General features: G+C 33.0%; 1 protein-coding gene across 1 annotated transcript in view; it reads right to left on the reverse strand.

Annotated features, from left to right (window-relative positions):
• The window catches only part of LOC148941236 (uncharacterized), an 83574-nt gene that overhangs the window by 44593 nt on the left and 20392 nt on the right, over positions 1-18589 (reverse strand). The window contains exons 2-3 of the mRNA XM_089104509.1: positions 13662-13751; positions 9633-10056 (exon numbers count right to left, since the gene is read on the reverse strand). Of these exons, the coding sequence (XP_088960635.1) occupies positions 9633-10056; positions 13662-13730 (493 nt within the window). The 5' untranslated portion in view covers positions 13731-13751. The remainder of the gene's footprint in view (positions 1-9632; positions 10057-13661; positions 13752-18589) is intronic.

Genomic DNA, 18589 nt, shown 5'->3' on the forward strand with positions numbered 1-18589 from the left:
TAGAAAGTTTGGGAATTTACAAACGTTCGAGAATAGAATTTTAGCTGCGTCGGGTATCACTATTGAGTCATAAACATAACCCGGTTCTTAGTTATAACAGTAACAGGCGTTTATAGCAGTAATTTAAACTATTAAAAATGTCATATAAAACTGTCATATAAAGTGTTAGCCCCTCACAAAATAAAAGACGAGTGGAAATCCTTTAAAAAGCGTCAGGGGTGTAATGGTATTCTAAAGTCTTTGCTTCGAACTAACAAACAGTTGCATGGACATTCACCGATCATTTACTGAGGAGGGGGGAGGCAAAAATATAAATTCTGGTGGGGGAAGAGGCAAAGGTTTGACTAGTCTTTTTTACTTTTAACGTTTCATACTGATTCTAACAGTACATAATTTTTCTTTTGTATTTAACTCTGATTTAGCAAGAGAGGGAGGAATGTCAAGAGAGGGGGAAAGGTCCAATATGACCCTCTTCCCTTGACATCGTTTTAGTGAAGTATTGGGCGTATGTTGCGTTGCAGAGTATGTACAACGAAATTACTTGATTACTTTTATAAATATGTTCGACCGCAAGGCTCGGATTAGTAACGGGACAAGATAAATTTAAAGAATATTAATTATACTTCCTTTTTTCCACGCCTCTCATTCAAAGAGTAGTTCGTGACTCTCTTTATAGATAATAATGACTTTGCCTCGAAATTGACGAAGCCAGAGAACAAAATATTCACTCGTTAAAAGGTCATAGGGGCAGGTAGCAGGAATATGAAGATCTGGATGTCTGAAAAGTAGCCTTAATGCACATTTACACCAAACGCATGCGCAGGAATTTGTTTGCGGTGAGAGAACAAATAATTTTTTGTGGGGAAAGAAGGGGTGAGTTCTAAGATAAAGACGATCTATACAAAACTTATAGGACCGCGCACATGAATTTATAAAGAAAAAAGTGGAACAAAGGGCAGGAGAAAGTGAAGAAGATTGTATTACGGGTAAATATTGCTGGGGATCCCCATCCCCTCCTTCTGTGCCGTTATAACCTTTTATATGACAAAGCTTATTTTGGATGCAGTTGGATTATGAAATTGCAGATGAAATGCAGATTTAAATTTGATTCCATTTTGACAGACTTACATGTTATCTGCCGGCAATTTTATTGTGAATAATTTGGCAGGAAACATGGGCGAAACTTCTAAGGACAAGGCCGTATCCAGTGGGAAGGTACTAGGTTTGATTCCCTCCTAAATTTTTGTCAAATTCATAAACCGTAACAAAGGTGCATAAAACAAATTTCTGAAGCGTTTTTCAATTTTTTTTGTAGCCCCCCTCCCCTGAAAAAGTTCTGGATGCACCCTTGATCAGGGACAACAACATAAAACATTTTTACTCTATGGACCCATCTTTTGGTTTATATTTTTCTTTTGGTTGTTTCAAGATTATGAAGTTTTAATGGCAGAACTACGTATTTGTCAGTGTTGCCAGGTTAAACCGTGAAAGCAAATAATTAAGATTAGTTACTCAAATTCAACGACGCTTCGAAAATATTCAAATTTGAACAATCTATTGATTCCCCAAAACCACTACACCTTTGAAGCAAAGCTACACCTTCTTAAGCTGTTTGGTGATATTCATTTGCAGATAATTAATTTTTTTCTTTCTTGGATTTTCTTCCACATTATGTTTTTAAATTTTTTTTTCATTTTTTTTTTCAAAAATTTCAAATTTTTTAATCCATTTTTTTTTTTTTTGCGCCCACTACTACCAAAACCTGCATGGCTGCTTGCGCAAGTCTTTTTCATCAAAACTTTAATTTCAAAATTTTTTCTAATTTTTTAAGATGTTTATGGTGGCGCAAGTTTTTACAAAACCAATTAAAAAAACAGACCTTATTTTCACTGTCTTTTGTACTTTATTGTTGTAGATTTTCCAGGACTAGACGATTTCTACAATACTTTAAAATATTTCTTGCTTTAGCAGAAAACAATGACAAAACAAACTTGATAAAAATAGAAAACTAATAGAAGGGCTTGAATAAAATAGATTTTTTTTTTTATCGATTATTTGTTGTTTTTGTTTTTTAGGAAATGTCACTTTATATATTTTTCAAATATTCTCTTCTCTTATAGGCTATAAACGTCGACAAATTAAATGAGGCACGATCTTCAGTTTTTGAATTCATAATAATTGAATGCCACAAGCAGTTATAAATTGCAGCCTTATTAATTTATCAACGCCACAAGCAGATGTGCTTTAAACTGTAGAGTGTAAATTCAAATATAGATAGATGTGCTTGAATATTGAAGGGAAATATATAACATGTATGTATATATATATATATATATATATATATATATATATATATATATATATATATATATTTAAAGCTAAAATTATAATAAATAGTTAATCATATTACTAAGAATTGAATTTTGGAACCACCACGCCAATTGTGGTTAAGAAATCAAAAAGAAAAATCAATCATTTTGATAGTACAAAAATTCGGGTTCATTACGTTTGGATTCTTTTCTTGCGCAATCAAAATACTTTTCAGCACCTTTTCAGATGCTTTTTCAGTTCTCGGAGTACTTTTTAGTAAGTAAAGATAAAAAATTTTTAAACAAAGATGGCACCCGGGCATAATTTTTATGGAGAAATATAAAGAATATTAAATTATTTGGAAACTTATAGAAAATTACTGAAACAAATTTGGAAACACATCAAAATTCTGTAAATATATTCATATTTTCATCAGAATTTCAATTACGTCAAAATTCACTTTCTAACAGTACTTCACTTTCCACAACATAAATTTCATTTGCATAACACCTTTCTAGAGGGATATTAGTCAAAACCGATGGATGGTGCCTTGTATAGGATTTGTAAGGGATTTCAAGATCCAGGGAAGCACGCAGGGAGAGGGGGTGCTCGATGTTTATCTCCACGTTCAAAATTCAAACTTTACTTTAAGTTCTGGGCATTACTTATTTCAGTTATTAAATATTTTTGTATTATTGTCGCCTTCCCTCGAAAAATGAAAATCCTGTGTACATGCCGGTCAGGACTGTGAAAAAAAAACCGAGAAAGTTTAACAACAAACTATCAGAAAAAATTGGATTCTATTACAAATACAACAAATTACTTGAGCGATTGGGAAAGATCCAGGAATGACAGGATATTTTCATACATTAAACAAAATTCCAATTACGATGCAATTCACTTTCAAATTCTAGTTCACTTTCAATTACATTGAATATATCGTAAAAAAAACACGGAATAACGGGATCAAAAATCACAGGTAGGACAGGTAGGACAAAGGTAGAAAATGAAACCGATTTGGACCTTAGCCAGGTTTTTAAAACCCTTTAAATGAATTTTTTAATCTTACTGTACTGACGTCAAAGCTGTATCTATTCTTGTTAACTTAAAAAGGAGTTTTTCTGATGTAAGTGAAGAGTAAGTTCAAAGTTCAAACTAAGTTATAAGTTCGAAGAGAAGCGTCGCAGTTCTTGCACCCTGTACACCCTCAAAACTAGCTCAAAACAACTGACTCGCAGTATATATTTGTATAATTATGAAACACTAGCACTAAACCCAAGACTTAGTAAATAAAATTGATTTCTTAGGAGCTGGAAAGTCTTCAAGCAGTCTGCAAAAAATATGAGACTAATATATGTGGCTCTCAATAGTCTTTCACCAGCCACGATGTTGTCAACTTTTTTATATTTGACCTAAGAACGTATCCAGGGGATGTGATTAGGGGATTTGAACCCCCCTCCCACCGAAATGTTTGTTTGACTCGTAAAAATGTAACAAAAATGAATATAAACAAATTTTTAATAAGTTTTTTTAAGTTTTTGTACCCCCCCCCCCCCCGAAAAAATCCATTTGAACACCCCCACCCCCATGATCTGATGTAAAATCCCTGACAGGCTTTGAACTTTTATTTTATCGTCATGGAAAGGCAGTGTGGTCTCCGAAATTATCTACAACACTGTTTTATCAATATGATTAACTTGTTTCTTTATTATGTTCAACACAGGAAACCAGTCGAGAGATTGTTCAATTATCCCTACAGATTTGAAAAACATCCTGATTTTGGTGTTTCATTTTTTTTTTCTAAGCAAGAATTTCCATCATATATTGATTTGTACCCTTTTAAAAATAATCAAAAAAATCCTTACCTCCCACATTTTTCTGAATTGAAATCCTTGGCTTATTTGTGAATGGTGGCTTGCGGGATTTTAACCAAAATGTTTAATTTTGATTTTTAGAAATTTTCGACTGTCCATTTAAAATCCCATTTAGAAACCAGTGTCTTTTTGCTCTGAATGAACCATTATGATTACTGGAACACCAGCGAGAATTTGAAAAAAATTAACGAAATTGATACCTTTGATCTTTACCTTACTGATCTTTACCTTTTTGTCTTAGCTTTATCCCAATAATTAACAAAAGAATTAAAACACAAAATATTATAGCTTTTTTCAAACCCAAAGTAACTACGAGATCCTTAGTAAACTCTGGAAAATTCCAAAAAGTAAATTTCAAAAATGTAATTCCAAACAGAAATACAAAGTGGTCTAAATAGAATATCTCATTCTTGTGGAAGATATTATGTTGGGAAAACCCATTAATGAAAAGCCACAGCACGAAATTACACTATATTATTCCTTAAAAAATAACTAAAGAAAAAAAAACAGAAGAAATTTCCGATTCATCAGTTGTGGAACATCTATTTGATCTTTTGTATCTTAATGTTATGTTTAATGAAATTGTGTTAGGCTATTACAAAGTCTTTGTGAAATTATATGAGTTTTATTATAAAATATAATTTATTATATTTATTATAATTTATTATAATATTTTTTTATAAGATATCTTATAAGTTATAAGATAAAACAAATTATGAATAACGGAGTTAGTATAAATACGGATGTATGTGAATGTCGATTAAATTCAATTTATAATAGTGGAACTGGTCGTGGTAACGAACTGCAAGTAAGCAGCGACGCGGCTCAATAGTAACTGAAACTATTAAAAATGGAAACTGATATCACGAGATATGTCGAAAGAATCGGCGTATTATGCTGATTATAAATACAAAAGATGCATTAAGTTTAGTTTTTCCCGTGTAAGGTGACGAGCCTGAGAAAATTTGCCAGATTTTCGAAAAGGATGGAAACATCTCCTAAAAATCAAGGAATATTCACGAAAAATACACCATCAGATTCAACGCATCAGAGAAGCCGAGCCTACTATAGAGGTTTCAAGCTCCTAATTTTAAAAATATGGAATTTTACACATTTTGCGAAAAGAAATATCAAGGATACGTGTTCAATTATTTTTTTTCCATGGGCGATCGTACCGAACGCAAATTAAAAATTTTAGGGTCCTTTTAAATGACGAAGAAAAGATTGGAGGGTATCTAGCTCCTTTCCCGAACTCTGTTTTCTCGCCAAAGTTGTTCGATAAAAATTTCGAGATACCTATATTGTTCAGAACAGCTGAAAGGTCCAATACCTATGTTCTGGAATATAACATGACTCCCCACAGCTCCGGGAGACAGGTCTTTAAGTTATGAAATCTACCCATTGTTTACGCAGTATTGTTATTGGGAAGTATGCATACATTGTTCGGGAAGGGGGGGGGTGAATTTTCTCCTTGGGGATTTTCCACGTTGAAAATTCTTCACTGTGAAGAAAGTTTCCGGGCGGTGAATTTTTCAGGGGAAATTTTACACTGGGGGAATTTGCCAGAACTCCTATACAAAATTCTTGTTATATGTCTTATTTTCTCTTTCCGACTCAATTTTACATATCAAAATGTTAATAGTAATTGTCCGGGGTGAATTTTCAACACGGCTGAATAGCCTAGATGATCTTTTCCTAGAGGAGGAGCCAGATTTTTTAAAATTATTGAATAAAAACGATCCAAAATTAAATAAAAGAAAGTTTTTGAGGGGGTTGCCTCCTTGTTAAATACCTTGCTCTTTACGTTAAAGTTTGTCTTTTTGTCTAAAATGTTTAAAAAAGACAAGGGTTGTTTAATTAGAACAATAAGAAGCTTTTTAAAAATAATCAAACCTTAATTAATAGTAAATAAAAATCAATTTATTTTGTAGATTCAGCCTCATATAAGTTTATTTTTGTAATATACGGTAAAATAAACTTTGAAAAAGTCAATAAACTTGTTTAACAGCACGGAAGATTAGTTAAATTTATTAATTAAATTTAAAATTAAATTACTAATCAATTAAATTTTTAATTAAATTTACGCAATAGTGTCTTGATCCGCAGTTTGTTTTTAATTAATCTAGCCTAAAGAATACAAGAGATTTGAAAATAAAATACGGTTTTCCTGCTGTGTAATTGGATTAGGAGGAAAAAAAAAAACGAGAAAAAAGCAAAATTCAGGAAAGGATCAATACAGAAAAAAGAAGACAGAAGAAAAAAGAAGAAGCCAGGCCATCTACTCTGGTCCCAAAACTTGATATTGAAGTGGCAAAAACTCGTTTCTGATGTGGAAACACCAGGAATTGATAATCTGTCACTAGAGATACTTCAAAAAGAAGAGGAAGAAAAATTGCAATCCGTAGAGCAAAAAATTAACGCTGAAAGTGAAAGCAAAGTTGAAGAAGCTTTAGGTTTAGTAAAAACAAACTAAGATGAAGAAAAAAGCAAGGAATAAATTAAACGGGAAAAGAAGGAGAATTAAGCGAAAAATTAATAGAGGAAAAAGAAGACAGAAGAAAAAAGAAGAAGCCAGGCCATCAGCTCTTGTCCCAAAACTTGATATTGAAGTGGTAAAAACTCGTTTCTGATGTGGAAACACCAGGAATTGATAATCTGTCACTAGAGATACTTCAAAAAGAAGAGGAAGAAAAATTGCAATCCGTAGAGCAAAAATTTAATGTTGAAAGTGAAAGCAAAGTTGAAGAAGCTTTAGGTTTAGTAAAAACAAACTAAGATGAAGAAAAAAGCAAGGAATAAATTAAACGGGAAAAGAAGGAGAATTAAGCGAAAAATTAATAGAGGAAAAAGAAGACAGAAGAAAAAAGAAGAAGCCAGGCCATCAGCTCTTGTCCCAAAACTTGACTTTAAAATGGAGAAACTCGTTTCTGATGCTGAAACCCCCAGATTTTGACAATCTGTCAGTATCGTCATATGATTCATCAATGGTTTTGGTGAAATTAGGTACTGACAAGGTTGCCACCCCTAGTGGTTTGACACTATTTCTAGGGATTTCTTATATTGCCTAAACCAAACCAAACACTGAAACAGCACATAAAACAGTAGATTATTGAAGAAAATCACTAAAAATCACTAAAATATAGTGATTTTTGTTTTCACCGGGCAGCAACCCTGGGTAGCGATAAGGAAGAAGAAGACAAAATACCGCTGAACGATATTGAAGAGAAAGTTTAAGCAAAAGACGAGGAAGAAAAATTGAAGCTCATAAAGAAAGAAAAAACTGAAGGATGTAAAGAAAACAGGAATACATTGAAGAAACTGTAGATATGGTAAAAATCTGAGAAAGGTAACATGAAAAACCAAGAAGACGACAAGAATGCGATCAAACAAAAAATTAAAATGAAAAGGAAAACAAAGTTGTAATACTTTTTGGGCTAGTAAAAACTATGCAGATGAATCAAGAAACAAGGAATTAAATACGAAAAAAGGAAAGTTAGGTAAAAACATTAATAGAGAAAAAAGAACAGAAGAAAAAGAAGAAGCCCGGCCATCCGTTCTGTTCAAAAACTTAATATTAAAGTGGAGAAACTCGATTCTGATGTGGAAACATTAGAAATTCAAAGTATGCTTATTAATGGTTTTGGTGGAATTACATAGTTATCGAATGCATTTGGGGAAATAGGACATGAGGTAGAGGGGCTAGTTGGCTTCCGATCAGTTTGACTCTTAAAAAGGCACTAGAACTTCTAATTTTCAACTCAAAGACCTTCCTCCGAAGTTTTTACGACCACCCTTTCCATTAAACCCTTATATGCCCCGGGGCATAACTTACAGCCCTCGCATTGAGAGTTTTGGGAGGGGGGGGGGGGTATCATCCTCAAAAACATAATTACTAGACCTTTCAACTACACTGAATAAAATCGTTATCTCAAAATTTTGATTGGATGTGTTTTGGAAAATTATGGGCGTAAGGGGGGGGGGGATGGCTGCCCTCCAATCACTTTCTACTATTAAAAAAGGCACTAGAACTTACATTTTCCAATCAAATGAGTCTCTTTTAAAGTTTTTACAACTTCTTCTGTACAAAGTGCACTGGTCTAAAAAAAAACACTGTTCCCACATCGCTCTTTGCTTAGGCAGTACTATTGTGCTGCCTATTATTAAATTTAAAAATAAGTTTCTTTTTAGCTGAAAATAAGGATCAATATTAAAACTTAAAATGAACAGAAATTATTACGCATATGAGGGTAATAATTCCTCCTCAGTACCTCGCTCTTTACACCAAAGTTTGCTGTGTTGTTCCAATTACTTAAGAATGACTCATGAAACACTTAGGTCGTTTAATTAGAATAAGAACCTTTTTTAACTTCTAAAAACAACTTTACCATAAAGAGTGAGGTATTGTGGAGGGGCAACATTTGATGCGGCAAGACTTGATCTTGGAACATCACATAAATACAGCAACAGGTAAATAAATACAAGATTGTCTAGCTTCTCTTTTTGACAAAGGATTTTGCTTAAGGAATAATGTATTTGGCTTACAAAATGCTTAACGAAAAAAAACTGCTAGAAATAAGGCACCCTTTTTAACATGGAAGTATGTGACAATAGCCTTTCTAATTCTTTTTCTATATGCAAAATTATTTTGTTTATTTATTTATTTAACACCAACTATTGACAAAAAGCTTAACGCAACCGCATTCCCTCCAAATGCCACGGCAAGATACGAAAGAGGGATAATCAAACACATTCCCCCCCAAAAAATAATTTGCATTAAACTCAGAAGGGTTTAAAAAAAAGAAAGCATAATTGGAATATTACATGCCCTGTTACCACTAACTTAACACTCAAGACTCAACTCCTTTCTTGACATACATCAATCAAAATAAAAATGCAAAAATACCAATATTCATGATTTAATATCATTTTATTTCATCAATTAGATATACCATCACCTCAAGCATTAAAATCATATTTAGAAAATAGTCCATTTTCCAAAAGCCTTTTAAATTCATTTACACCACAACCACTTTTAAAATCCCCATCTAACGAATTCCAAAACTTAGCCGGGAAGGCGTCATAACATCCGACCGTCAGGACATCAACGTCATAACATTCACCAAATCCGTCATAACATCGACAAAAAAATCTGTCAGAACCACGAACCGTCACAACATCCAAAATTTTAAAAATTTAGTTTTTTGGAGTTTAGGGGGGGGGTACCCCACCCCCCTGATCTGCAAATATATAGCTCAAATTTGTTTCTAAACTATTACATACTTATTACTATTGTATAAACTTATAAATTTTTTTGGATGTTGTGACGGTTGGTGGTTCTGAGGGTTGGATGTTATGACGGTTGTTCGAAATGGTAGCACCCCAACTTAGCCTTTCAAAAAAAGATATTGATGATTAGTTGCCGGAGAAATGGGAAAAACAGATTCTTACCTCGGAAGTTTAATTCCACAACCTCTAAGTCTGATATAACCATCGGCGGCTTTGTCGCTGTTTTTTCATAGTCATTATACCACTCGCACCTTAACCTCTTTGCTTCATCCCACACTTCGATCAGCTCTTCATCATATTGTACAACTATTGTATTCTCATAAAACTTTCCGTTCATGTCAGGTTTTGTCCCACAACTATTGTACAAGATAGAAAACCTGAAGCTTTGTTGAGCAGATTTTGGTTGTACATAAGAGCATTCGCCGGCACCGAATGCACCCTTGGAGAACACCAGACCATTAAATGGTCGATCGAAAGATAGCTGAACTTCCATATGATTTTTAGCACACATAACTTCTAGATTTGATATTCGTGGCATGTTCGCTGGTCGTTCTTGCTTCCATGTCTCTTGCTGACCTTCAACAGTCTGAGAAAAGATAATACAATTTAATAAAGTAATCAAATGAATCATAGTTCAATAAAAGATCAATTTATCCAACAAGCCCATTTCCAATATGAGAATTGTTCTACATTTTTGCCGCCGATTGCTCAGGTACCGAGATATTAAATAAATTCATAGATTGTATAAACTATATCAATTAATTCAATATATCAATTCCGTTAGACATCATGATGTAAAATTGAAATTATTTACCAAGCGAATATTAAATTAAAAACAAATTTATGTACTCTATTTTCTTATGCTGCTGACCGTTAAGTCCAAATATACTGGGAATATGAGAAAAATAAATGACTTCATGACTTGTTATGTTTGTCGAAAATTATTATAGCTTCTTAAATTAAATTAAAAAAATTAAATTAACCAGACTAATGAGATTAACTAATTAGATTAACCAGAGTGAAAACACAGAGAAACAGGGAGATTACTTGTGAAATTGCTGTGACTCAGACATTTTTCACTCTTTTTGTTCGCTTAAAACGTTATACAAAAGAACCAATCAATTTTTGAGTAAAAAAATCAAACAATCAATCATTCATCAACAATCGTTTGGAGCAAGCTGGTGAAAACTCCTTTTGGTTCTATCAGTCCTTTCTGTTACGATTTGGAACCGATTGTGAGTAGGCTGCTTGCCCCTTCAGATACCTCAGCGTACTTGTCCACTCTGTGAGATTGGTGAAGATCAGGGGGAGGGGGTAGCTCATTCCTTTTCGGGTATCGGAGTCCAGTCCACTATGTATATTTTGCACATGTATTTTTAATTAATGAGGGGGGGGGAGTAGACATAACAATCTAAAAATAACATTAATGCCTTTGATAAATTTATAATTAAAATATTTATTTTATAATAAGTGTTTAAAATCAAAACAATATCTTATAATAATTTATATAATTTTATTTTTTATTATTTATATATGACTTATAGGTAATTTATAGGTACAAGCAACCACATTGTTTTGATTATAAAATAATTATTATAAAATAAATATAATTATATAAATTATTATATAAATTATATTTATGAATATGTATATATATGATATATTCATATATATAATTTATAATATATATATATATATATATATATATATATATATATATATATATATATATATATATATATATATATATATATATATATATATATATATATATATATGTATATATATATATATATATATATATATATATATATATATATATATATATATATATATATATATATATATATATATATATATATATATATATATATATATATATATATATATATATATATATATATATATATATATATATGTATATGTATATATATATGATTTATTTTATAATTAATTATTTTATAATCAAAACAAGGTGGTTGCTTGTTATTTTGCTTTATTGCTTTTTTTAAGTATAATTAACTCGTTTAAAAAAGAGAGAGCTCCTCTTACAACAAATCTGGTTTTGTGTAACAAACAGCTTTTTTCGCCATTTCTAGCTACAATTATCTCGCATGATATAACATGATCTCGCATATCTCAAAATGTTGGTCAGGATGAGCAATCAACATTTCAAATATGCCATACGGTTAGCTGATTTTGATGGTTTCAACAGAAGGTACGCCGTTAAAAAAAATGACGTGGCCGTTAAGTTCAGATATTTAAAACTTTGGATGGCTTAAATTGTGTGTGTGTCAATAACGCCTGTAGAGGCAAGTTCATGAAGGTTTCGGTGATGTGAAATATATTTGCTTAATTTTGATACCATCAATGATTTTAACACACGATCCTACACCTCTGGCAAAGCCTTTACTCTTGTGCTCGTACCTTATCTTGCTTTGGCTTAGGCTCCACTTCTTTGCCTGCGCCCTTTTAGCTCTAATTTTGCAATATATATTTCGTGTAACTTCTATATTTTACATTTAATATCCTGACGATAACAACAATTCTTTCCTGAACACTATATTTGAGTACAATAAGCCAGTAGCATCAATTCAAAAAACTTAGGGGAGTGGCTCAGAATGTATTTTCAATATCTAGGGGAGGGGGACATCTGTTGTTTTTTCTGTTTTTTCTTTTTTTAAGAAAGGTGAAAAAATACAAAAACGGCATTTATCAATGAAAATACCCCCAAGAAAGGTGTTTTTCATGGTCTAGGAGGACAGGCCTCTCCCTTGCTCCAATTGAGGGTACTGCAATAAACTATCCTCACGTTCAATATAGCTTATTCTTTGGGTCGGCTTTTAGTTTTCTGTCATTTATTTGGATCTCTTATCCAAGCTCAACAGGTTATGGCAAGATCGTCCAATCAATTTTAAATAGTGTGGCCATACAAACTAAAAACGTTTATAATGGCCGAGAGGCTGATAGGGGGATCCTTTAAGGTATCGAATACCCTTAAAGTGACGGGAAAATTACTGCACTAAGGAGTTACGATATACCCGATGCCTATTTCCATACGATATATTTCCATTTCCGAATACCCGATGTCTGGCATAAAATAGCTCCGCCATAAAAGCAAAAATGCGTCGAAGGTGTTATTTTTCGATCGAAAATCTGAAAAGTTGTAATTAAAAAAAAAAGCTTTTTGAGAAGTGTGATGATTTAAGAAACCCAATATAGAAACACCTCGAAAGGTCAATACGCGTAAATGTACCATATCTGGCAAACCTGATGCCAAGTGAAATGTTTTGCACATAGCACGTCTTCCGCACAAGAAAGTGCTGAATTTCAGACGAAATGTTTATCGATTATAGCCTAAGTCTTAAAACAAGCGCAGTTCCTGGTACCCATGATAAAATAGATCTTATCCCTTCCCCCACCCGCAAATTCAATGTGAATTTGCAGACGACGCTACCTACGTGTTATCTCGACGACAATCAAGAAGTGAAGTTAGGTTAATCATAATGAAATCTACCTGAATATGATGAGAATATAATACTTTAGTAACAAAATTATGGAAACCACAACAGAAAATTATGGAAAGCAGGCCACCAGAACGCATTATTTTAAATACCTAATTAACTCTATATGTTAAATATTTAACTAAATATTCCTGCATAATAGTTTATTTCACTTAGGCTAAGCTGATTATCTGAGAGTTTCCACAGGATAAACAGTTTTAAAAAGATCAAACTTTTTTGAGTGTGGTCGGGATAACACGTAAGTACCCAAATGACTAATGCACTCCCCTTTTGAAAAAGATTTTGACCGCGGAATGTGGCCCTTTGAACGGCCCTGAGCCAAGGTGGCCTTTGCCGAATTCACTTCGACTAGCTACTTATATTACCTTTCCAGTCCCTTCGGATTTTTGAGAAAGTTCTTGCTGAACCACTAGAATTATTTCTAAATTTGAAATCATTATAATAAATTATAAAATGAACTTGAAATATTTATATAAATAAATTCGAAATTTATTTATAAAAATAAGTTTGAAATATTAGACGTGGCCTTTGTCTAAGCATTTTGCATAATAAAATAAGACGCAAGTTGAAATGTACTTTGTTTAAAATATATTAACGCTTTTAAATCTAAATTTTAATAAATCTTAAAATGTCTCAAAAAAATATCTAAAAATAAAAGTTTACTAACCGAAAAGCAAAAAAACAAAGAAAACATCAACCACATTCTTTTTCGGCATCGATGACCTGCATCTTCCATAACGACCTCTGGCTAATATCCCTAGAAAAAAAAATCTTGTATAAATCATGCGTCGCAAAATGCAAGAAACGAATAAAATGGAAATAAAATATGGAAATAAAATGGAAATAAAATAAGCACGGTTAAAATGAGAAAAAGAATGAGATTTCAAGTTGCAACCTCTACTGCTTGAATCAAAAAGTCGTTCTGAGCCACAACGGATTCTTGGCAATTGCAAATATTACTATTCTAATTGCCTTCAGAGAAAATGTGTTGGAAAATCTTTAGGATCTTAACGTTTAGTCTGTACAAGTCTATTGAATAATCCACTCACGCAAGCTTGCCATCCTGAAACATATCATATCAATACATTCTTAGACCACACTGGCTATACATGACAAATGAAACTCAGAGAGGAGGAAAGAAAATAACAAAGTGAAAAATAAAATAAAAAAAGGCGAAAAACGAGGATTTTATCAGCCAGTGGCGAAGTAGCGAAGTGTTCACCACTGGCTGACAAAATCCTCGTCTTTTCACCTTTTTTGATTTTATTTTTCATTTTGTTATTTTCTTTCCTCTCTGAGTTTCACATATCACATCACTTTTAGGCAGATTGGTATTCAATTCAATTTATTTATAACCAGGCAAAACCAAAAAGGGCGCAGATCCCCTAAATGACAGAGTACAACATTAGGGGAAAAAAGAGAAGGAGAAGAAAATTTATACACAATCATAATAGAAAACACATAAGACATAATTCATAAAACATAAAAAACATAACCAAATCATAAATAAAAATCATAAAAATAAAGAAGACCAATCATGATTAAGTTTACTGGCGGAAGATTTAAAATCTTTCACTCTTTTATCAATAATTATAGAAGGAAAGATGAGTTTAAATTTTTGGGACAAAAAAGAGTTACTAGTCCAAGGGGCATATGCAAAAGGAATTTAGCAAATTGAAAATCAATCCGGTGAACAAGTTTGTTGAATTGAATAGAGAAAGACGTCAATTGGAAACATAGATGTTTGCAATGAGATTATTTGTTGAATTAGAATAAAAAGAAATACAAACATTCGGACCTATGTTACTGGAACGGATTTCTTGACATACTGACAAAAAATTAAGTGATCCTTGGCCCTGTTTTCTTCAAGGGTGATCTTAAATCACTATTATACTCTGTATTATACTCTGTTCAGACACACAGCCACGCACCCAGGGGGGGGGGGGGGGCTAAAGGAGCTGTAGCCCCCTCCCCCCAAGAATAAAAATAATTATATTTTGGTTTTAAATCTTATTGAATCTTCTCGGTTTTATCATTCTTTCCTTAGCCCCCGTTCAAAACTTGCATTCAAAGAGCAAAAATAAACTTAAAGTAATGCCTTAAAATACCGTTTTTTTTTCCAAGGAATTTTTTAAAGGTTTCTGTTGGTTGGTCCAGGGACCCTGGTCAGACCTCCCTATAATTATTTTCTGAGTGCGCCACTGCTGACACATGCGCGTATACAGGGGATGACCTTAGGGCCCATCCTTCATCTTAAAACCTAAAGGATTTTATGAGTTCCTCAATATTTCATGTATTTTTTTAACCTGCCTGTTTTTAGCGTTTTTCCCCAAATTATCCCACCGTTAAAGTAATGCTCAGTTATCATGCCTAATCTATCGGTTTGGGAATTGCTGAAATGTTGACGAATATTCCTTCAGCGACTGTTCAGGTGCATCGACAAGTGCACAAATTTAATTTTCGCGTATATTGGAATACTGGTGCTTCGACAATACCAAAAGTCCACTTATCTATTTTAAAACAGAACCCACAACATAGTTATTATTTAGAATCCAGTTCGAAAAGGAGAATGTTGGCTTCAGTAGGGTTTAGAAACAAGGGCGCTTGGCGTACGCGGGTCTGAAGTCTAACCCGGGTACAGGGTCCGAAATTTGGGAGACAGTTCTTGAGGGTCGAGGTGAGGAAGTACGGTGAGAGGTATAATTCACGTGGACATATGAGACAAAGCGCATCTCCTCTGGAGTTAGTAATTGAGATCTAGGGAAACGAGAACCACTAATTGGGTTACTCAGAAAAATTGAATTATTCAGAGTGATCGAAAGGTCCAAATTATCTGGTCCAAAGTATCTGCCATAGGAGACATGACACATTCTTCGCAAATATGTTTTAGCATAAATTGTGGACTTGTTGAACTTTTTTTTAAACTGGAATAATGTAAAAAATTTAAACTGTGAGAGGTGGGCCCATGACCCTTACAGGGAGTTTCCTGGAAATTATCTTGGGAGTTAGAAGCCCCCAAGAATTTAGTCTACAGCATTTAGAACAATAGACCATAGTCAGAAATTAGAGATTGTAAGGCAAGCTCAAGGATTATTTGCAGACTATGTTGAAAATCACAACGGAAGAGAGTTCATAAGCATACCAACCTTAAGGAAAATTGATTGCAATAGGTAGCTAATTGATTAACCTGAATACCTGCAAAGATTCATGTGGTTATTTTTTTCCCATAATTTTTGTGTGGAAATTTTCTGTGCGTACAAAAAATTGTTTTGATTGATTGAAAACAGCGATATTACCAGGATTCTGTTTTAGAGAGGCTTCGGCCCATGAAGAGAGAAGCTGAAATAATTATTAGCAATAACTAGAAAGTATCTTATTTTCCAATCTCTCCAATTTGAGGAAAGGTTTGAACCCAGAGAATCGCGTGCTGACTACCCCCCCCCCCTTGCATGCAAAGGCATTCCATTGACTTTAAAGGTTTTATTTTCAAAAACCATGCATTTTCAGGAAGGATTCGTTTGCAGTAACTTCTAAGGAAGGATAATCTCAATATGGACGATCTTGAATTTTGAATCTGCTCGAAACGGACCTGAGTCATGTTCAACTCTGGTCGGACCAAGCCCAAGCTTGATGTGTCTCCCCGAATGGTCTAATGTTGTGATTCGACTCGAAACGTGACTCAAACTTGAACCGTGTTTTAAGTCTTATCAAGCTAATTTTTACTTAACTGTTGTAATTGATAATTTTAAAAAAAATTTGTAGTACTTGAGTACTACAGCTGTAATACTTGTGGCACCGTGGCACGTGTGGCACGTTATTGAGTAGTGATTAGATATTAAATTAGTCATTTAAATATGAGACATTTTTATACAATTAGACACAAGATTTTTTTATATTAGATATTACTTATTTATTAGACATTAAATGCTATTAGATATAATTAAATTGGATATTAATATAATCCGTCCCAAACAGCACAGTGTTTAGCAAGAGAAAACAAATATAAAAGCTAAAATCTAAAAAAAACGTGTTTATGCGGTTTTGATAAAACTGGGTCTTAAAATCTTCGGCTCGATGTAGAGACAAAAATAAATCGAAATCGCTCTTGTTCAATTGTGACAACATTGAGTCTTATGTCACTTTTCCATTGTAAAGTAAAAAAAATTAATCCCTGAAAACGTCAAAGATATACACAAAAATACCCATTATTTTTTTTGGAATAAATAAGTTTTATATTTTATGCCAAATATAATGCAAAAATAGAACAACAGATAAGACAAAATTACAAAGAGTCAGAGCCACATTCCAAAGAACCCCTTCGCTCCCTGCTTTACAATGACTTCAGAAGCATTTGTGTGTGTGTGTGTGTGTGTTTTATGTAAAGCTTGCTAAAATGATTAATTATCTCTAAATGAATAAGAAAAGGGCAAATTAACAGTCGAATCAAAATAAGGTTAAGAGCCTCACGATTTCAGTAACTTGTACATATATCATTCAATTAAGCTAATGCTCATGTTTATAAGACCGAAGGTGATAAATCTTAGAATATCCACACTTTCACCATAAGGCAGCTGTAACATTTGAACTATTTAATTTATATTAACCTAATCTGAGCTCTGTATATTTAGGTGAGCTCTAATATATACCTATATGGTGGGACGTATGCAAGTTTGGCCTCTTGGCGTGCAACACAACTTTCCTCAAAATTTACGCAAAGATTTAGGATTTTTAGCATAATAGGCTATCTTATAGTTCTCATTTCATACACATATTCTTGTGTTATTATATGCCCTCTCCCCTTAAAACACCCATGCGTCCTGGCCTGTTTTAATTTAAATAATTTCTTGAACCACACTGCGTTTACATTTAATTAGTTCCTAAACCTATTTTTGATTTTAACCTAGGGCATATGTAAGATTTTTGAACAAAAAAAAACTGTTTCATTTTTATAGATTTCCAAATCAGAAGATAATTCGGACGTACAATAGTATACACATATCCAAGGGCGTATCCAGGATTTTGCTGGGGAGTTTTTTTTAAAGGGGGAGTCCATAAAAAAACATTTTTATAGAATTCCAAATTAGAAAATAATTCGGACGTACAATAGTATACATATATCCAAGGGCGTATCCACGATTTTGCTGGAGGGATTTTTTGAAGGGGGAGTCCATGAAAAAACTTCAAAAAACGCATCATAAATTTGTTTATTTGTATTTTTGTAACGATTTTACAAGTTGGACAAGAACTTCGAGGGGGGGGGGGCTCAGACTCGGTAAATACCCCCGTTTTACGGCCTTGTTTCCATATAGTAGACAGCTTACCTTCTTGCTTTATTGTTTGTGCTTTGGTGTTTTACCACGTTGAATCTTGCTTGAATGTGAGTTTCTTTTCCGTTCTTTTTGGGTTTATTTGTTTATTTTTGTGCGTCTGTTGTTTTCTTTATATATTTTATTTTGCTAATTTTTCGGGGGTTTTAGTGTCGTTGGTAAAGGTTTCCGGATGTGAAGCCGAAATATTCGGACTATCATTTTTGTTTTATAAAGGTTTTTGTTTTTTACTGTTTTATTGAAAGTAAATCCTGTTTTTGTATATGTT

Source organism: Artemia sp. Qi Xiang Cuo, chromosome 18 (genome assembly GCF_049724085.1).
Source record: "Artemia sp. Qi Xiang Cuo chromosome 18, ASM4972408v1, whole genome shotgun sequence".
Taxonomy (NCBI): domain Eukaryota; kingdom Metazoa; phylum Arthropoda; class Branchiopoda; order Anostraca; family Artemiidae; genus Artemia; species Artemia sp. Qi Xiang Cuo.